Below are 21374 nucleotides of genomic sequence, written 5' to 3'. Positions count from 1 at the left end.
AAATTTATTTGACATACAGAATAATGGAGAAAAGGGGGGTTCTTTTTCTTAAAGGAGGAGCCTTGGCCAGTGTAATTTCATATGCAAGACTTTTGGTATCAGTGCACAGATGTGTTGTCAATTCTACATGAACTCATTCTTATAACACTACTGATTGTGTTTCTAGAGAATTGGGAAAATTGTCCTATCGTATTGTTGCTGTAGGTGTCGAGAGCTGCTGTGTTGCTCAAAATTCAAGCAGTATATTACTTGTACTGTAAGCTGTCTTGTTGAGGCTTGTTTTTATGAGCAAATCAGTTGTCCAATTAGTTTAACCTCATAAAACATGAATATAACAACATATAATTCCATAACAAAATGGGAGATATGCATTTGGGGTGTTCTTGTCTAGTCTTTGATGGCCAAGATTCTGAATATCTAAATTGTATGTGGACATCTTAGTCTGTCATCACAGCCCAGGTTCATTTCCATCATGCAGTACAGTTTATCTAGATTTAAAAAAATATATAAGCTAAACGTATACAGAAGAGGTAATATACTTGAATGTTACATTTTTTTTTATCAGTGATGAAACAAGAGATGTGATTCTTCTGTTGGTGAAAATTAATGCATTGCATCTTGTGGAGGACTTCATTGAGGAATACAAACTAGAACACCTGAAATCCATGATTGGAAAGTAGAAATGCAGCAATTGGACTGGAATACAACATTTAAAATGCCGCAGCTCACCATGCTAATATTCCATCAATGGTTCTGGTTGACTATATCATAGAGAATATATGTAAACTAAAGAATTGGGGCAACCCCTTAATCTTTACATCTGCTCTGTTGATTTAGATATTTCAGGGACCTCGTGGTCTTGCTAATAATTGGCTCAAATATGCACTCTTTCCATATCCAAAATTCTCACCCAAGTTAGCAGGAAAACTTATTGCACAAAGAAAGCAGGACCAAGTCCAGCACAAGTTGCACTGTTTGAGGACAGACTGGCTGGCGATAAACTGATAATCAAATGCCTGGAATTTCCTTATGTTTTTGGATTTATGTCAGACAACTGGTTGCCAGACTGGAGCCATGTTTTAGGCAGCCCCTACCAAAGATGTGGAAATACTTTATTCTTTTGGGAAGATTTATTTAAATGATAGTGAAAGTGTTTGAAAAAATTTATCATGAAAACCATGTTATAAGAAAATAGCTTTGACTAGTATGTTCAGTTTTGAATGGAATAACAGTATTGTTTAATATCAGTCTGTCTTGGGGAGATTACCAGGTTCCCCTTCCTGGACATCTGTCATGGTTTCAGTGATTTGAGCTACATCGGTATAGACTTTGAAGGGCTCCAGCTGTACAATATTTAGGAACAGCACAGAGATAGCCAGGGATGGGCAACGTGCATTACACTGGGCATAGAAACAAAACACTGCAACATCATTGTAAGAACGCCATCTACTGCATGTTGTAACGTTACTTCAGAGGCTGATGTGGATTTTTTTCTCAAGGTGTGTGGGCCTGGGATCTGCAAGTTTGTGTTTTGTCAGACTTAATAATTGTACAGACTTTAGTGGTAGACAGTGAGATGTATGAATTACATGGGCTGGCAGCATCTTCACATCTCCTCAATTATTCCCTGGGAACTGGCATCTCCCGTTGCAATTATTATTTTGCTTCCCATTGAAATGTGCTCACACACCTTTTATCAGACAATTCTTAGATCGTTTGTGTATATTTTTGTAGTGAGGTTTTTATGTATGTAATAAGGGTCACTGTGCAGTGGAACAGAAAGAATTTGTCATAGAAATCTAGAGGGCAGCACACATTTGGATACAAAATCATTTGTACCTGTATTTTCTCAAACGTTGTTTAACATACAGATATATTTTTGTTACAGTGGAGGCTAGAACTTAACTCTTGTAGATCTTTGTTCCGTGACCAGTTTTATATTTCATTTTAAACTGTGTATGAATTTATTTTTTGCAAAATAAATATTTAATGGTAAGTAACTTTAGGCGCTTTTGATTTTTATTGCTTAGACTCATTACAAATGGGCTTGTTTGTAAAATAAAACAGGTTTGCATTTAGTTTCCCATTTATTGTTAAAGTTTATATCAATTCTGGGCATTCTCTTATTTTGTTGTTTGATGTGATGAAGCAGCCGATTGCAACAATGCTCTCTCTATATATGCTTCTGCCCTTGTAGAAAGCAATACCCTTCTGTTGTGATGACTACACGGGATCCACTTACTCATGAAGATGAGGTTGCCCAGCAGTTGGTAGATTTTCTTCCAATTAAAATGTTTGGGCACCCAGAACTGGTGGTGATCTAGTTAATTTGTCCTACCTCCCCTTTCTATGTGTCAGACTTGCTTTGCTTTAAGTAAAACAGGCAACTTCAGGAAAGGAGCAGTGTTGACCTGTACAGGAGCCAGTTCATTAAAGCCTTGCTCCTGACATAGTCCTGCAGGTTTAATTAAAGGTAATATTCCCTCTTAGCAGCGTTGATCTATTGGTGTTCCCAGTGCTTTAAAGTAGTTACTATTTAGGGTCAAAGACATAGTCACACTACTATAAAAGTAAGGAGTATTTATGGTGATGGCCAGGAAAAGGTCTAATTTGTGTAATTGCATTTTGCATACGCTGGTCTTCTCCAGAGTCTGTTTCTGTTCTAAATTGTCTTGCATTAATACTGAGTTGTTAAACAGTTGCACTTTTTCACCTCCCAGTGAAGTCTGGCTAATGTGATAAGCACCTGTGCTTCCAGAGTGCTGTGGGAACTTCCTAACTGAAGTGTACTTACATATTTTAAAGGACCATTTTCACTGGGAGTTTTGCAATTCAAAATATATTAAGTTTTTACTTGATGCATTTCCTGCTGAAACAAAAGCCTAGAGGCAACATTCTTGTAGTCATGAGAATCCAGGGAATATGCCAGGAACAGGATTTGTTTGGCATGTTTTGGTATCTATTCTTGGGAGAGATGTTAAAACAAGTGACTTGAGGAAGGGCATTTTGTGCCCTAGTTAGTCTAAAATCTTTCCCAACTCTACAGTTGGTCCAATAAACTATTACCAAATAAATCCTGCTTCACCTTAGTGCAGACTCCTAAATCTCCTGCTTCTGAGCCAACACCGTGGCACTTCCACAAAGGTGAGTTTCTTGTTACAGGCAACCCCCGCTTATCGCTCTTAATTGGTTCCTGAAAAAACGAATGTTAAATGAAACGAGAGTTAAGTGAAACCAAAAGTTTTTGATGACCCAAGATGGCAACTGCAAGTGTTTTAAATAACCCAGGACAGCAACCGCGAGTGTTATAATGAAACTCACTGAGCGCTAAGTGGAATCAGGTATCAATTTAAAATGAGTGTTATAGCGAAATAGCGCTAAGCAAAACAGCGTTAAGCAGGGGTTGCCTGTATACAAAAACCTGATATCATCTTGTCGTACCCGTAATGGGTCGAGCGGTATAACTTATTTTGAGATAGACACGCAGATCTTTGAAGCAAGCTTTTGTTTATTTAAGACAAAGGGAATAAACAGAGTATACTCACAAAATCTAATACAGCACGCTCAAGCCTTGTTACTTCTTATGCGCAGTTTCTAAAGACACCTTTAAAGAAGATGCGTGGAGGAGATCAGCTAAGCCGTTGGTCGTACACTACCCACAAAGCTTCTAAATCATCTGTTCCCCCAGCAGTACACTTCTATGAGAACCCTAAGATCTGCACACCTTGCTCAAATTTTGGCTCAAATTTCTTCACATCGAAGCGGAATTTAGGACCAAATTTGGATTAACCTTTACTGTGATTGGCTAAACGCTGGAATGTTTTGTGACTAGTGTGGTCTGCAACTAACTTTATTTTGTACTGCATTGTGGTGAGATACCCTTTTCACCTCTGATCTTCTCAGGTTAGGCTCCTGGAGACAAGTTTGCAGATTGCAGCTTACTTCCCAGGATTGCAGCTTCCTCCCTCGAGCTGCTCTTTGTGGTTTGCCAGTACAGGTGTTTCATTGCTTTGACAATGTTGTGAAACCATGTTTCCCTGTTTCGGCAGCTCAGTAGCAACCATGCAGTCAGAACACTTGGGTTTCTCTTTTGTCAACTTTGTACTTTGTTTCTGTACTGTCAGCAAAACTGCAGATATGGGTATCACACATCTCAACCATATTCTGAAGGCTGGAGTACAAGGTAAAATAGCTGCTGTTAAAGTTAAGCCCCTCCATTTACAGGACCTCATTCTCTTCCACAAATCAGTACCGTGTCCTTACAGAGTGTTTTTCAGCAGATCTTACAGACCTTTATAAAGGAGATAAACATCACTAATGGAAGAATCTTAGACGCTTTATTTTGGACTGAATGAGCTTATGAAACTTCAAAGTAACATTTCCCCCTTAACACAGACTACATGAAGCGTTGATTCTAGACGTTGCCTACTATCAACAGTGGACTATGTTAGACATGTTCCATCACTGACAGCTGGGTCATGTCACCTACTATCAGTAGGTACAGGATGCCAAGGATGGAAAGGGGATGACTGCAGTAGGGTGCTCTGATTTATTTTGAGAGCAGTCTAGCAAGAGGCCCCTCTTTCCTTGCTATGGCATGAGAGAGGTTATGCTGGTGTAAGCCAGATGTTTAGGCACAGGCTGAGGCTGAAATTTGCAGTGAAATGAATATTCAACATGGAGGCAGAAGCATTCCTCTGCTTTGCTATGTTAGAGGGGGTGATAGGAATATTTATGACATTACTGGGGTGTTGCCAGTTTTCAAATACATGAGTTTCATTGTTCTGGACCTAATGCAATGGCTCAGATGGGAATGTCATGTGGAAGCAAGCCTTACTGGCACAGAAGGCCTGATTTTTATGTGGGATTTTGTGCATTACATCACTTCAAAAAAGCCCAACAAAACTAAAATTAGCAGTTGTCCCTTGATCACTGAGCCCACAAGGTATATCTTGTTCCTTGATCTTTGAGTATATTCTCTAAAGACAATCCCTACCTGCCAATTGGAGCATAATTGGAGACCTCAGGGAGGTATACTACGCAACCTGCAGACAAGTAGCTAGGCTTGCTGGGGGTCACTACAAAAACCTTATTTCACAGCTCCTTAGATTAACGGTTCCCAAACTGACAGATTTTGTTCCACCAATTTAAAATGATACAGCCTTAAGTGCGACCAGCAAATTTTTCATATACATAGGTAACAGACTATGTATTAAAGCAACATAAAAACCTTTAGTAATCATAAAACATGGTTTTACCGGTTATGGTAGCCATATAAAACAACTGTAAATTAGAAAAAGAAGTGTAAACCAGTGGTAGAAGATGTTTTTGGCCGGAGTGCCAAAAACACCGCAATGTCTACCCTGTAAGATGCCAGAGTGCCAGCACACCAGAAAAACAAAACTGGGGCAGGGGGTACATGGCAGGGTGCACTGAATATTAATATAGTTAATAATCATAAATGTTGCTTTTTTTCTTCATAGATTCATAGATTCATAGATGTTAGGGCCAGAAGGGACCTCAATAGATCATCAAGTCCGACCCCCCGCATAGGCAGGAAAGAGTGCTGGGTCTAGATGACCCCAGCTAGATGCCTATCTAACCTCCTCTTGAAGACCCCCAGGGTAGGGGAGAGCACCACCTCCCTTGGGAGCCCGTTCCAGACCTTGGCCACTCGAACTGTGAAGAAGTTCTTCCTAATGTCCAGTCTAAATCTGCTCTCTGCTAGCTTGTGGCCATTGTTTCTTGTAACCCCCGGGGGTGCCTTGGTGAATAAAACCTCACCAATTACCTTCTGTGCCCCCGTGATGAACTTATAGGCAGCCACAAGGTCGCCTCTCAACCTTCTCTTGTGGAGGCTGAAAAGGTCCAGTTTCTCTAGTCTCTCCTCGTAGGGCTTGGTCTGCAGGCCCTTGACCATACGAGTGGCCCTTCTCTGGACCCTCTCCAGGTTATCCGCATCCCTCTTGAAGTGCGGCACCCAGAGTTGCATGCAGTACTCCAACTGCGGTCTGACCAGCGCCCGATAGAGGGGAAGTATCACCTCCTTGGACCTATTTGTCATGCATCTGCTGATGCACGATAAAGTGCCATTGGCTTTTCTGATGGCTTCGTCACACTGCCGACTCATGTTCATCTTGGAGTCCACTAGGACTTCGAGATCCCTTTCCACTTCTGTGCCACCCAGCAGGTCATTTCCTAGGCTGTAGGTGTGCTGGACATTTTTCCTCCCTAGGTGCAGCGCTTTGCATTTCTCCTTGTTGAACTGCATCCTGTTGTTTTCTGCCCACTTGTCCAACCTATCCAGGTCTGCCTGCAGCTGTTCCCTGCCCTCCGGCGTGTCCACTTCTCCCCATAGCTTTGTGTCATCTGCAAACTTGGACAGAGTACATTTCACTCCCTCATCCAAGTCACTGATGAAGACATTAAAGAGTATTGGTCCAAGGACCGAGCCCTGCGGGACCCCACTGCCCACACCCTTCCAGGTTGAGACCGACCCATCCACCACGACTCTCTGGGTGCGACCCTCCAGCCAATTTGCCACCCACCGGACTGTGTAGTCATCCACATCACAGCCTCTTAACTTGTTCACCAGTATGGGGTGGGATACCGTATCGAAGGCCTTCCTGAAGTCTAAGTATACGACATCCACCCCTCCTCCTGTGTCCAGGCGTTTCGTAACCTGGTCATAGAAAGAGACTAGATTGGTCAGGCACGATCTGCCCGCCACAAACCTGTGCTGGTTTCCCCTCAGCATAATTTGCCCTGCTGGGCTCTCGCAAATGTGAGCCTTGATAATTTTTTCAAAGACTTTACCAAGGATGGAGGTGAGACTGACCGGCCTATAGTTGCCCGGGCCCTCCTTCCTCCCCTTTTTGAAAATGGGGGACCACGTTAGCCCTTTTCCTCCTCCCCCCCCGGAGCCTGGCATCCTGCCTTGGCCAGGCAGTGTTCCCCCATGGGCAGGGTAGCTGCAGCCTATCCCTGAGGAGCTGTGCAGGTCGGCCCAGGCCCCACCTTGGGTGCAGTTGGGCACCCCCACCTGCCATGGCCCAAGCATGTGGAGCCCCACAGCAGCCCCTGCTTCCTGCCCGCCCCCACCTTCCCAAGGGCTTGAATGTACCACGTCCCTGCCTGCCTCGTGGCAGGAGGCAAAGCACGGCAGCAGGGTGCAGAGCTCAGTGGGCAGCCTGCTGCTCCCTGGGGGTTTTCTCCCCTTGGGCTGGCTGACTCCATTCCCCCAGCAGGGCCAGCACAGGACATGGCTGCTTCTGCTGCCCAGGTTCTTCCCAGGGCAACCTGGGCCTTTCTAGGGGCATGGGGAGAATCCCACCACTGTGTGCACCCCAGGGTAGGCATGGAGGGCACCTGCCCCTGGATTTGTGCACAGGGATGAGGCAGGCTGCTGCTGCAAGCTGGGCTCTGTGCCCCACTGCTGTTGCCTTGGGAGCTGTGCACAACACCATGTGCTTTCTGGGCTGTTCCTGGCTGCCTGCAGCAGGCTGTGGCTGGGTGTCTGTATGCACCCCTCCACCCGGCCTTCCGTGTACCGCTCAGGCTGTCTCCATACCACTGGTGTTATGCATACATCACTTTGAAAGCCCTGTTTATGTCTTATTCGTCTAAATCAGTCTGTGAGTGATGCGGCAGGATTAGTCTAAGGCAGCGGTTCTCAAACTGCCTTTTTCATAGAAGCTGGAAATACAGTGGCCACATAAGGAAGTAGTTTCTTAGCTGAGACAGTTAAATGGCCAGAAGAAATCATAGTCTTTGGAGTAACTATTAAAGACCTGTCGTCAAATGAGCTGTTTGGGGCCTATTATCAAATGAGTCATGTGATGAAGGGGGAAGAAAAGTGTAAAAATAATGCCCTGAAGCCAGGCAAGACTTCTGGAGAAGAATGGATATGATAATTACACTTCTGACACCTCCCTCCACCCCCGAATGGATATAATTGTTTCATTCACACACAAAGTATTACTCTCTGAAAAGATCACCTTTATTTTAGTTTCTATGTATATATTATATACAACTATGGAACTATGTATTAGCCTCAAAGGCAGGGCCTCATTTCCATAACAGGTCTCCACCATCTAAAGAATTGGATTATTTTTTCAGCCCTTCATGCACTTCTTCCCATATTTCCTTCTCTAGTTTTGAAGTGTCATACTCTCGCAACATGTCAAATGGTACCCAGGGCTTGTTCCATTTTTTGGCTTCTTTCATTTCTTCTTCAGATAGGTCAAACTTGATTCCTTGAATGTTGAATTTTGGTCGTTCCCACCGTTTTGACCAGGGCTTAGGCTTCATTACGACTTTTTGCTAGGATTGGAAACAAAATGAAGTATATGTGAAATACAAAGTCTGACTGGTTTTGTGCTAGGTATATTTCCTCTTGACTAATTAAACTGGAAAGCATGTGCTACTTTAACAATTTAATTTTTTTTTAAAAGAAAAGAAGAAAAAGAAGCAGAGCTTTTGGTCCCTACTCTGGTACAATAACCACTTAAAATATTTTCTCTCTTTCTAAAGTAGTGATTCCCACCCAGACTGCTGCAGGGGTGCCTGGAGATCCTTTCAAGGGTGTAGCAGGGTACCACATGATGTTAGTACTGTGATGTGTGCAAACACGATTCGCAACATAAACCCAGAGATTTCAAATAGGAACCAAGAGTGTTAAAAACTTTCTGACCTGTTGCGTCTTTCCGAGTTCTTGGCAACAAAAAAATTGCTCTAGTATTTTTCTATTGTCAAAAAACCAAGTGATGCCTAGGAGCTGGCATTTTCTGAGGGTGAGAGTCTAAAATGGTCAAGAACTCCTACTCTAAAGTATTCACTCACTCATCAGACCACTACTGGATCTTCTCTGACCCTCCCCTCCATCATCTGCTCAAGGAGGCACATGTTCATTTTCATCCTCCTAGCCTTTCCTGACACCCACTCTTTTCTAGTTTTCCTCTTTAGTCTGTCAAAGAGGAACCTCAACTTCTGCACAAGGCAACACATTACATGTGGAAATACCCAGGCCACAGTGATAATCATTAGAACTAGAACTTAAGAGTCGATATAAAATGAATTACAACCTTCAGATTGAAAAGACTGTATGTAGCACATCACAGACGCTGCAGGCCTATACATGCCCGATAAAGTCTAACATTCTTCCTGAGGTAGCAAAGAAGGTGGCAGACAGCTAATGTTAAGTCTTTTACAAAGAAAAATCTCTACATTTACTGAATTTATACCTTAACCTATGTTGTGCTTTTGCCACTAACCTTCTACCTCATTTAAGTGTATATACCAAAATACTCTCATAAAGAGACCAGTTAATATTCACAAATGGCTCTAGCCTGACATTTAAGTCCTATCTAAAGAACAGGTAAAACGTAGGCAAAGACTTCACTGCAAAACCCCCCATATGTGCCTTAACATTGAAGACAGATGACCATCTCTACAAGAAATTGCATGTTCCAGGCCCATCAAACCTTGGTCTGTACTAAAACAGCTAACAAGGTGTACAGATATTTCAGGTGCATTGTGGATGTTAGTTCATTATACCTATGGAATAAAAGCAAACACATTTTACATGGGACACCTGGTGACTGTTCAACGTTCTTACCTGTCTGGATTCAAACCTGCAGACTAGATACAAATAGTTTATTTCAGTGGTGCTAAACTTTGGCCTGCATGCCAGACCTGGCTCCTGGCACTATGTTATCCAGCCCGTGATGCTCTCCACAGCTTTTGGTAGCAGGGGAGTGATGAGATTATTGGGAGCCCTATGGACTGGATAGTGTGGCCCAGCATGCTGGATCAGATACACAGGGTGGTACAGGGCCTCATACTTGCACTTGAGACTCCAGGGCTCGATTCTGGCATGCAGGGATAGCACAGGGCCCAATCCTGGTGTGCTGGGGCCAGCTAAGGACATGAGGGATCCGACCTGAGCATTTGGGGCTGGACAGAGACAGCATGATACCTGATCTGGCCTGCAGGACCAAAAGGTTGAGCACCACTTGTTTTATTACAATCCTTCAAATCATCCTCCTTTACCCCACAAAGTTAGTCACAGTAAACTCCTACCGTGTTTACAGGAACATCCTCATAAGCTAGAAGATGCACAGGCTTCATATTCACATCAAAAGTACTGTATTGAGGAAGAGCGTCCCGTAAATACATCAGGTTGTCATCCAGCCTCTTCTCCAACTTCAGAACCTGGATCTCCTGGATTCGAGGGTTATACAATTCATAGCAAATCTCAATACCTTAAAAGAAGACAGAATTATTTACTTCATTTACAGAGAATCTGGAATCCCTAAAGCATTAGGTTTGTGTGTAGAACATAAGAATGGACATTTCCTGGGTCAGACCATAGGTCCATCTTGCCACTGGCATACTGTCACAGTGGCAGAGAGTGATTGCTAAAAAGGAAAGTGAACTGGGTATGACCAGGGTTTTGTCCACTATTCCTCTCTCACTTGCAGCCTCCAGCATTTAAGGTCTAGGAAGTTCTGATTAAGAGGCTGTCTCCCTAACTCCCACACTCAAAAGTTACTGATGCCTCTTTCCTCCAGGAATCTGTCCAATCCCATTTAGGATCTGGCTAAACTGTCAGCTTCCACAACAAGTGGCAACGAGTTCCACACTAATGACACACTACATGAAAAAGAACTTCCTTTTGTTAGTGTTGATCTGACTACCTACTAGCTTCATTTTGTAACCCTTTGTTCTTACCTTGTGACAAAGGGCAAATAATAAATCTCTACTGACTTTCTTTTTGCCATTCCGTGTTCTGTAAACCCTCATGTCCTCCCTCAAGCATCTTTTCTAAACTGAACAGGCCTAGCCTCTTCAGTGTTTCCTCATACGAAGGCCCCTCCATCCAGAGATGGACATCCTTGTTGCCCTTCTCAGAACCTTTTCTAGTTCTCCTGTCTTTTCTGAGGTGTGGGGACCAGAACTGGGCAGAGCATTCAAGGTGTGGAAACACCACAGATTTATCAAGGGGCTTTCCATTTTGTTTACAATTCCCTTTCTTAATAATCCCTAACATTTTGTTTGCCTTTTTGATGGCTGCTGAGCACTGAGCAGATGTTTCCAATGAATTGCCCACAATGACTTCCAGATCTTTTTCCTGTTAACTAACCTAACTTGGTTAGTTTGATATAATGCAATTTGTTATCCTTGATGTTTCATATCCTTATGTTATTCCAGGGCAGTGTTTTGCTTATTACACACAGCAGTGATAAGCTGCATTCTGCATCTGCTTTAAAATACAGGACTTGTAAAAAGTGCTAAAAATGCATATACAGTACTCTGAGGTCTGCACTAGGTTGAGATAAAAATAGTTTTTAGTGGAATCTACAAGGAAACTAAAGACTGGATTTTACTCACCCGATGTATGTTGATCACAATGCTGGTAGCCATGTGTACGGTCATTTCTGCTTTTTCTCTTGTAATGCTTCCATTTAAATACTAAACCTGCCCTACGATGACTTTAAAATATACCAATCAGGAGACTATGCAAGCTCAGAATCAAGATTAAACTCTACAGGACACAGACTACTATCTTATGTTCTGTCTGTGCGGTGCCTGGCACAAGCACACTATTATAAGGTTTTTTAAAATTGTTGTTGTGTCAATTTTTAAATCCAGGCCTGCTGCAAAACGAACAGGTATAGTATTGCTGACCAATAATGAAACAGAAATGATCCAGATATGCCAGATTTCCGTGTGGCTTCAAGCTTTGAAATATTCCATACAACAAGCTCTTACTGCATTATGCAGCCTGCCTTGTTTCTACAGCATACTTGCGTATGTATCAGCTGATATGTCTCTTTTAATCTGATAATATTTCAAAAGCATTACATTATTTTCTGTACAGCTTAGGTGCCATACCTTCTCCACTTCCTCTCTCCCCCATAATAATGGGAGGTGTATGAAAACCTACCTTGCCCGTCTATAACATTCCGAAGTACAAAGGTACCACCAAGTCCGCTTCCTCCTCTCTGAATGCAAATTCCTACAAAACGGCTGGTTTTGCCATGGGCATACGGATCTGCGGTGGTAACGGACAGTATACTTCCTGCCAGAAAGGAGAAGCTAATTAAGAAACTAGGCACTGAAGCATGAGGAAAACGTCCAAAATGATTACATCTAGCCGCAAGTTAAGGTTCTACAGAAACTGCAAGACACATTGAATTAACAAAAAACATATACACTGGCAGACAAGATACAGTTAACTTGGCCATGTCTCTTTAAAGTTTCCCTGCCTTTAACGTCACATAATTATTGCAGGCTATTGTTATTTTAATCTATTCAACTTGGAAAACACAGGTAGATTAGTCTACTTTCACTTATTAGGCTTCACACACAAGCTGCCTGTTCCAGTACTAAGGCTGGAAGCAATGCATAGAGAATATCCGCATTCCTTTTTTGTTAAATGGAAATATGAACATGAATGACACGTGCCTCCGGCAGCTGGATGGGGCATGGTGGCGGCAAGCAGGAGCTCCTGCAGATGCTGTAGGCGCTGTCGGCGGTGGGGGGGGGGGGGGGGGGGGGGTGATGAGTGCTGGCCAGGGGTTGGCGACCACCTGCAGACACTGCTGGCAGCGGCAGCCAGTGGGGATTGCTGACTACCCGCAGGTGCCAGCGGCAGTGTCGGTGGGAGGGCAAGAGGTGACTCCCCGCAAGCGCTGCCAACACTGTCTTTTTGTAGGAGGTGAACCGCCACGCTCAGGGGGTATACATGCACTCCCTACGCATTGCCCCTGAATAGGAATGTATCTACAAACCACACATTCTGCAGTGTCCCATGATTTTGGCAGCCTACAATAGCTACACATCAAGGTCTGCAAAGAAACATGATCTATATTTTATTACCACAGTCTCCAATGCTGGAGAAAAGACCAAGACCCAAAAGGTTAAATGCACCAAAAATATTTAAAAAAAAGATTAATGAAAAAATATGGTAGTGCAAGAGTGATGTTGTACCCCTGCTGATCCACAGATCAAGTGAGAGGCAAGGATTTCTTAGAGTGATATCTTCTACTGGACCAACTGTAGTCTGTCAAAAGCTTGGCTAACTTAATCCCAGCTACATAGTTGGTCCAGTAAAAGACACCACCCTAAAGAATTCTTGCCTTTGAAAAGACTGCGCAAGTCAATGTTATTGCTGCATAGATAAATGTACTGTGAATACTCAAGTCAAGACTGTAGGGCTCCTGATTACAGGTTGACCCTGGGTATAAGTTGAATATAATCCTTATAGTTCTTTTGGAGGAAAAAAGTGTGCTTAACACTAGAACAACAGCATTACAATCGCAGCGCTGTTACTGACCCACGTAGAACTCTGGAATGTTAATTACTTTCCTCCTCTGGATCATGTCCAGTCTCTCTATGTAGAATTTAAAAGGCGATGTTCTTTGTCTCGGTGGGATAAATTCAGGGCTCAAGAACCTGTGGGGAAAAATCAGAACATTAATGAGTATAACAATAAGCCAAAGAAAACATCTGTGCCCTCTTCATAACTGTGCTGGGACTTGCAACTAGTAGTCATCAGCCCCATTTTACGGTTACTTGCTCAAGGTCAAGCACAAGGTCAGTGGCAAAGCCAGAACCTAGAAGTCCTGACTCCCAGAACGCTGCCTCCTTGTCATGTTCTGAAAATTCGTGCACATTCATTAAAGCTCACAGCACATCCTACACTCAAATTACATTTACAACTACATATTCCGACTCTCAACTCACTGCTTTCATGGATGCAAGGGAGAGCGGTATTTTAAGCCTATTTTTTTTTTAATCATGCATCATCTTCGCTAAAACCTGGCCAATGAATCCTTATTTAGCGCTATAATTTTATTATATTGTTGTAGTCATAAATGGTGTTCATTATTTTGTATAATAACACAGCATGTGTAATCATTTTCAGACATGCTCATATAGTTAACTTGACCGCAGACCAGTTTGGGACGCATAAGAACATAATAAGACAAGAACTGACATTTACTGGGTCAGACCAGAGGTCTGTCTCGCCTCGTTTCCTGCGTCACCCCATGGCAGACAGCAGGTGCTGAACGGAAGAGTGAACTGCGTACGACCAGGATTTTTTGTTTTTTTGTTCTTCTCTCACTTGCAGCCTCCAGCATTTAAGGTTGAGGAAGTCCTGATTCGGAGGCTGTCTCCCTGACTCCTGTGCTCAGTAGCTACTGATGCCCCTTTCCTCTAAGCACGTGTCCAACCCCTTTTGAACCTGTCTAAAAACTGTCAGCTTCCACAGCGCCTGGTGGCAGCGACTTCCATACCTGGATTACAGGCTGTGTGAAAACCACTTCTTTTTGTTCGTTTTAAACTCACCACTACTAGCGTTAAATAGTAAACCCCTGCCGACTTCCTCTTCGCCGTTTTGTAAACCCTCATCGTGCCCCCCTCCAGCACCTCTTCCCTAAACTGCGTGGGCCTGGCCTCCTCCGCCTCCCCTCCACACCACTGATCTTCCTCGCTGCCCATCTCCACTTCTCCCGTGTCCTTTCGGACGCATGGGGGCCAGAACCGGGGCCAGTCTCCAAAACGTCCGCACGCCACTGGCGGATCAAGGGGCACCGCGATACTTCCCGTTTGGTTTCCCGCTCCCTTCCCTAACGTTTGGTTTCCCAGACAACTGCTGAGCGGACGTTTCTAGCCGCCTGCCCCCAGTGACTTTCCCACGTGGAGCGCGTCCCAGTGTTGGCACGCCGCCGGCTCTTTTTGCCCAGCCCCATCGGGGCGGCCCCACTACAGGTCTATCCACGGCCTCTCGTCCTCCAGAGCTGTCACGGCGCCCACCTCCTCTGCAACTCCAGCTTGGCCTTGTCCACGAAACTCGGCTTGGCAGGCGGCTGGAAGGTGGCGGGAGGGTCCGTGTTGGTGCTGCCGCAGGTGCAGAAGCCTCCTGAGGAGGGGACGTGCCTTAGTGACACCCCAGCACCGCCCCTCCCCCACCCCCCTCGACGCCTCCAGCCCCACGTGGCGGGAAGGTTCCAAGGCACGGCGCGGGGCGGGGCCTGCACTGGGCGCTCTGATTGGCTGGCCAGCAGGGCAGCAGCGCGCAGGCGCGTTTAGGAACACTCCCTCCCCAGCGAGACCCGCTGCCTCCCTCCACGTGACCAGTCACGTGCGCCCCCCCCCCCACCCTCCGGGCTCGTGCTGAGGGTGCTGCCTGCCACCCGCGGGGGGAAAGGAGGTACGACTGCCGCCGCTGCCTCTTACTGCATCCTGCGGCGCTGCTCCGCGCCAGGAGCCTTCCGCCGACGGCTGCCATGTTGGCTCCGCTCACTTCCGCCTCTGCGGCACGTAGCTCCGCCCCCTCCTTGAGGGCGGCTACGGCGCGCGCGGCGGGTCCAACTACCGCGGAAAGCGCAGCGTCCCCGGGGGCGCTGACAGCAGGAGGGGAAGTCGCCTGCTCCCCGCGCCTCGAGTCTATGGAGGAGGTGGGGGGTCTGGCCAGGGACCTCCAGTCTGTCGGTGGGTCCGGTGCTCACGTCTGTCTGGGGGTCTGGAAGCCTGGCAAGGGACCTCGCGCCTACCGAGGGGCCCTGGAGCCCATCGGGTGGTCCTTGAGCCTGTCAAGGGGGCTTGCAGCTGATTTGTCGGGTCCTTGGGTCTAACAAGAAGCCCCTGAGTCTATGGAGGGGCCTTTTGAGTCTATCAAGGGGAGCTTGGGTCTATCAAGGGGTCCTCGTGTCTATTGATGTGTCCTCAAGTCTATGGAGGGGTCCTTGAGTCTGTCACGGGTACCTTGAGTCCATCGAGGGGGGCCCGGAGCCTGTCGAGGGGTCCTTGAGTCCATCAGGTGGTCTTTGAGTCTGTCGAGGGGGGCCTGGAGTCTGTTGGGGTCCTTGAGTTTGTTGAGCGGGTCTTGAGTCTATCTAGACGGGTTTTGAGGTTGTAGAGGGGTCCTCGCGTCTATAAAGGAGTGTTTGTATCCATCGAGGGGTGCCTGGGGCCTCTAGAGGAGGCCTCAGGTCTATGGAGGGGGTGCCCTGTGTCTGTCGAGGATGCCTTGAGTCTGTCCAGGGGGCCTCGAGTCTGCCGAGGGCGAGGATTGCTGGCCCAGCGTAACGGACCGTGCCGCCTGCAGCAAAGATGGGAAGAATTCGCAACTGAACACGCCTGAGATAGTTGGCGAGTTAAATCACTCATCCCAGCCGTGAGGCTCTCGGGCCCTTGTTTACGCGGCTGCTGGCCTTGTCTGTGCGAGCCATTGCTGTCATGTGAAACCACCAGGTGTTGGCTTTTCCCATCCTTATCTGCAATGTGAAAGGGAGTGTAGATGAGGAAAAGAAGGTAATGCACTGCTTGCATTCCCTGATTTAAAATACAAGTGGTTCACATTTTGACTGTCTAGGCTCCAGGAGAGGGCACTCTAACCTCTGAAATAAAAACCCTCAGAAACCGACACTAGCGATGTTGTTTTTGAGCAGAGAGAGAGTTAGTTATCTGTCTTAGTCTGAAGGCGGGCAGAAACCAGGGTAGATATGCACCCAATAGACTAAATAAGATGCATATACAAAGCACAAAGTTTTATGAACCTGAGTTTATGAAAGCTTGTGCTCAATACGTATCTTGTTTAGCTAGTCTACAACGTGCATGTCTTCCTTGACTTCTCTTGTTATCTTTGATGAGGATTTTTTAAGGAAGGGAAAGGGGCTAACACTCGAGGGGAGAAAGATGCACGAGACAAGTGATATTGGGACAGTCCCAGTGGCCCAGACGAGTTCGGGCAGGTCACCAACCAGGCCTGTATGGATTCTTGTTTGAAAACTGGGCCACTTGGGCTTACAGAAATCCTTAGGGAAGAAGATTTTAGCATCCAAACATTGAACCCCTGGCTGTAAAAACAATTTGCTAACACTTTGTTCCACCAGTGCCGACTGCATTCCTAACGACATCAGAGCATTGGCCTTCCCTGTCACTACCTTCTTTCACTTCATCTAGCTCATCCCATAACAGCATCCCAGTGCTGTCCCCTCTAGTCTGATGCGTACTTACAGCCCATCCATACTCACTTTGCTTAGGATATGTGGGGAGAGAGACTTTCCTATCCCACCTTTTGTTGTCTGTTGCAAAGAAGGAAACAGACCACAAACCCAGATCGTTCAGGATTACAATAAATGAACCTGTCTTTTTTAAAACAAGCAGCACCATGGTAAGTCATGGATTATAAAGTCAAAAGGGACCATAGTGATCATCTAGACCAGCAGTGGCCAAATGTGCCACAATTGTCATGAACAGCCATGTATTTGATACACAAGCCTTGGGCACTGAATTAACGGGCACCAGCGATGAGAGTGAGAGCAGCGCTCGGGGAGGGAGCAGGGACTCCAGTGGAACTTGGGAAGGGGGCAGGAATCAGGGGTTGGTGCTGGCTTTCAATGGTTTGGACTTACAGGAGCTGTGGTGGCAACTAAGACTTTCCTGGGTCAGTTCTTCTCAGAACTGGAATTTTTGGATTTTTTTTTTTTTAAATACCTAATCTTGAATTAAAAATTTGCAGTGATGGAGAATTCACTACTTGGAAAGTTGTTCCAATGGCAAATTGTCATCACTGCTAAAAGTTTGTGCTTTATTTGTAATCTAAATTTGTCTAGGTTGAACTTCTAGCTGTCGCCTCCTTCTACCTATGCCTGCTAGATTGAAGAACACTCTATTGTAAATATTTTGTTCCCTAAGTAGCTAATTATCTAGTCTCCTCTACTTTAAAAAGCTAAATAAATTGAGCTCCCTTGAGCCTCTAGGTTATCACTATAACTATTCCTTTAATTGTCCTTATAGTTCTTCTCTGGGCACGTCCACATAAGATGCATTATTGAGTAGTAGACTACTACCATGCAGTAAAGCGTCACTGTAACCATGCACAGCAGTATTGTCCAGTAAAATAGGTTAATGCTCTCTTTCTTTCCACGCAACAGCTACTGCGCTGTGGTGCAGGGGTAGACAGCTGATTGGAAGCAAATTGCTCCTGGTCAGTCCAGACAACAAGGTGAGAGAAGTGTCCCCTCCCCTGGGCACCTGTCTGCTTCCCAGGCCTCCTGCTGCAATTTTCCCCTGTCCCTACAGTAGGCAGCTGCCAGGTCACAGCTCCAAGATTGGAGCCAGTTCATCGTCCCCTGCCAGAACCCATGTCTGACCCTGGTACCCCCTGCCAGCCTGCGGCTGGTGCACAGGGTAGCATAGAGCTCCCACTGGCTGCCATATTGGAGCAGAGCTGGGCAGGAATAGCCCTGCACTGAACTGTTCCCGATGGGCACATGTGTAGATACACTCCCAGGGAAAGCTTACTGGGCAGTATTTTACTGCCCAGTAAGCTTTCAGCACATTAACAGCACATGTATACATGCCCTCTGAGTATCATTTTTGAATGATCCACAACTGGACACCATTTTCCAATCGTAGGTGCACCGGTACCAAATAGAGGAGTAATATAAACTCCATACTTTTATTAAGTGTTCACACACTCTCTCTCTCTCTCTCTCTCTCTCTCTCTCTCTCTCTCTCTCCCTCCCTGTCTTTTACACAGTTACTACTTCCCAGCATAGAGTCCTTCAATATCCCATAAGACCCAAATTCATTGTTTTTAGATGTGTGACTTTACATTTAGCCATATCAAAGCACATATTGTTTGCTTGCTCACAACTTACCCAGTGGTCCATATTGCTCTGTAGAACCGCCCTAATCCTCATTGTTATTTACCATTTACTCAATCTTGGTGTCACTCACATATTCGATCAATAGTGATTTTATGTTTATTTCCAGATCATGAATGAAAATGTTGAATTGTGATGAGCTGAATATGCATAATTCCACTAGAAACATTTGGTTTAATGATGATTCTCTCTAATGATGGTTGTATGGCAGAAAAGAAGACCCAGGTAGACAGCCTTGGCTAGGGTGATCTAGTTGGGGATGGTCCTGCTTTGAGCAGGGGGTTGGCTTAAATGACCTCCTGAGGTCCCTTCCAACCCTCATTTTCTATGATTCCATGAAATAAAGCCCAGTGGTTTGCCACTAGCCCAGGACTTGGGAGACTCAAGTTTACGTGCTTGTTCTGCTACAGATTTCTGGTGTGAATGTGAGCAAGGCTCTGGCTCCCTGTGCCTCAGTTTAATAGTACTTCCCTGTGCAAGGAATAATACTTGAGAGCATGAAACTGTAGTAATGCAGGCTGGATAGATAGGGATGGAATATAGTCACCTCAAAAGGATGCTGTAGACAACAGTTTCTGAAATATATTGTAAATATACTTTATGTGTAGCCTAAACTGTCGAGGACATTCATTTTTTCTAAGCACAAATTATGGCTACCCTGACGCAGCTATGGGAGTGTGAAGAGTGTAGCAGGTTCTTCTGTAGGATTAGGTCTCCTGAATGTGGGAATCAAGCTCAAAGGTTCATCCAAGCCTAATGGTCCAATTTAATGGAGTTTAGCTCAGAGCATGGGTTGTTTTCAACCCAGTTTATGCCGCTGCTGGAGCCAGAGCTAGACACCCACCGCTCTCCCTGCTGTGCTGCCATCACGGCTTCCTTTTGCTGCTTTTCCTTGTTGCTCAGCAAAGCCCCCTGCCACTGAAATGCTGCAGAGGTCCCCTGGCTTGGCAGGCCAGAAAAATGGCTTCACACACCAGATTAGGCCCATGGGCCATAGATTGCCAACACCTGCAATGGATGTAGGGAGAACAGAGAAGTTGAACTACCATTGACTACAAAGGAGGTCAGTGAGGGAAGTGGCATGGAATCCATGACCCTGACTTTCTTCTGCTTTGCCCCTGTTATAATCCAGTGTGAAGGGGGTCAGATCCTGCTGTATGCCAGTTTTGCACTGCTCTAAAGCCAGGCAGTCAAGTCATTGATGGATTTACTCTCATTAGGGCATCCTCAAGAGGGGCAGATAGAAAGGCTATGCTTAAAGGCATACTGATTACTTTTCTACTGATCCCTAGCACGCTCCATTATTCCGGTTGCCTCCAGGTAATGTTATAGCCCCTTGGGATAACTGGTAGCTACAGAACAATAGAACAGCTCACAGGTTGACCTAAAGGATCCAAATATAGCTGATTTTTTATGATTTTTCAAACAACCTGAAAGCAAAGCATGACCTTCTGGATGACAGGTGTCATTGGACTCAGTGCAAGGATAATGGTGAAATGTTATGATCTGGACTATATCAGAGGTCAGACCAACTGATCTGATGGCCCCTTCTGACCTTATGATCTACAGATTACAATTTCATCACGCGCTAACCAGTGTTGACATTTATTGTAAAGTAAATAAAGGAAAGAAGGAAAATATTTTTTCAGTAAAAGCATCCTAACAACAGCAAGGACTATTCTGCGTGACATTGGATTATAATCACTGCAGCTTGTTCAGACCAGTCGTGAAGTATACATCCTGTTGGAGTCATGTGTGATTAACCTTGCCATACCCACGAGGCCTCTTTTCCATTGCGTGCAAAGCACTGACTGATGAGATGATCGTTAAATGCCCTCCTCTTTGCCTGAGGCTCCAGGAATACCTTTGACAGTGGGCATCGCTCTTGTGGCACAGAACCAACTTGTTGCTGCATGTTTTTGTTTTTTAATTCCAGACTGGTAGGATAAACGGCTGACTATTTTATAAGACTAATGGGATTAAAAGACAGGTGCCACTGATGTTTATATTTTAGAGAATGAGTGATATGTGAAATATGAACCTCTACATAGACATTATCCCAGCTTGCCAGGGGTCCATTTTGCAAATACTGATCCTGCATTAACAGTAAAAAGTATACCATTTTTATTGAAATCCCCTTAAAGAATCTATTAGAGTTAATAAAACAATAACCTGCTAAAGTAGCTGGTTGGCAGTGATGCTCATTTCCCTTTTATACGTAATCCTCTGCTTCTCAGTGTACTTTTGCCAATATCCCCCAGTAAGGCTTTTAATCCAGTCAAAAAGAAAGATTTGGGCTTCTCCCAGAGCTATTTTTTTCACCAACTCTTGCCCTTTGTTGTTGGACTTGAATCTTCAGCCTTCTGTGGCTTTGTTAGAGGACGAAATAGGTGAAATTCATCTGGGGTAAGGCTAGGACTCTAAATATAGGATTTAGTTGGTTTTCATGGTCACTTGGACAGTATGCAGGGGACCATACTCTCATTGTGGAGGAGCCATACTCCATCAGCCTTCAACTTCAAATGTCATAAGGATAATGGAGACCTGGTGGGACTCCACCCATGACTGGGCCACTGGCATAGATAGCTATACCCTGTAAAGGAGAGAGAAAGTGGATAAAAGGGGCAGGGGTGTAGCTCTCTATGTCAAGAAGAGCTAAGCATCCCTGCAAGCTGACATTGGCACCCAGGG

The 21374-nt window shown here is 45.2% G+C and overlaps 2 protein-coding genes across 4 annotated transcripts in view; one reads left to right on the top strand and one right to left on the bottom strand.

Annotated features, from left to right (window-relative positions):
* GCFC2 (GC-rich sequence DNA-binding factor 2) overlaps window positions 1–2000 on the top strand; it is a 48321-nt gene extending 46321 nt beyond the window's left edge. For all 3 annotated transcript variants that reach the window (XM_019481259.2, XM_019481251.2, XM_006267190.3), the window contains exon 18: window positions 566–2000. In XM_019481259.2, the coding sequence (XP_019336804.1) occupies window positions 566–680 (115 nt within the window). In that variant the 3' untranslated portion in view covers window positions 681–2000. The remainder of the gene's footprint in view (window positions 1–565) is intronic.
* Window positions 2001–7977: 5977 nt separating this feature from the next.
* Window positions 7978–15349, bottom strand: MRPL19 (mitochondrial ribosomal protein L19). Its single transcript, XM_006267193.4, has 6 exons — window positions 15247–15349; window positions 14824–14929; window positions 13340–13458; window positions 11948–12082; window positions 10081–10262; window positions 7978–8322 (listed from the first exon to the last, which is right to left on the bottom strand). The coding sequence occupies exons 1-6, from the start codon at window positions 15296–15298 to the stop codon at window positions 8107–8109; spliced, it is 810 nt and encodes a 269-aa protein (XP_006267255.2). The 5' UTR covers window positions 15299–15349; the 3' UTR covers window positions 7978–8106.
* Between the last annotated feature and the right edge of the window lie 6025 nt (window positions 15350–21374).

Source organism: Alligator mississippiensis, chromosome 1, assembly GCF_030867095.1.
Source record: "Alligator mississippiensis isolate rAllMis1 chromosome 1, rAllMis1, whole genome shotgun sequence".
NCBI classification, from domain to species: domain Eukaryota; kingdom Metazoa; phylum Chordata; order Crocodylia; family Alligatoridae; genus Alligator; species Alligator mississippiensis.
Note: the sequence above shows the minus strand (reverse complement) of the source record. Positions and strands in the feature narration are given on the sequence as shown.

What these genes read in the sequence shown, in the direction of transcription:
- MRPL19 (XM_006267193.4), bottom strand. Translation starts at nt 15,298, where the DNA reads ATGGCAGCCGTCGGCGGAAGGCTCCTGGCGCGGAGCAGCGCCGCAGGA. An exon ending in CATTCCAGAGTTCTACGTGG is followed by an intron (nt 12,083 to 13,339) that starts GTCAGTAACAGC and finishes CCTTTCTGGCAG; the next exon opens with GAAGTATACTGTCCGTTACC. An exon ending in GAATGTTATAGACGGGCAAG is followed by an intron (nt 10,263 to 11,947) that starts GTAGGTTTTCAT and finishes TCTTCTTTTAAG; the next exon opens with GTATTGAGATTTGCTATGAA.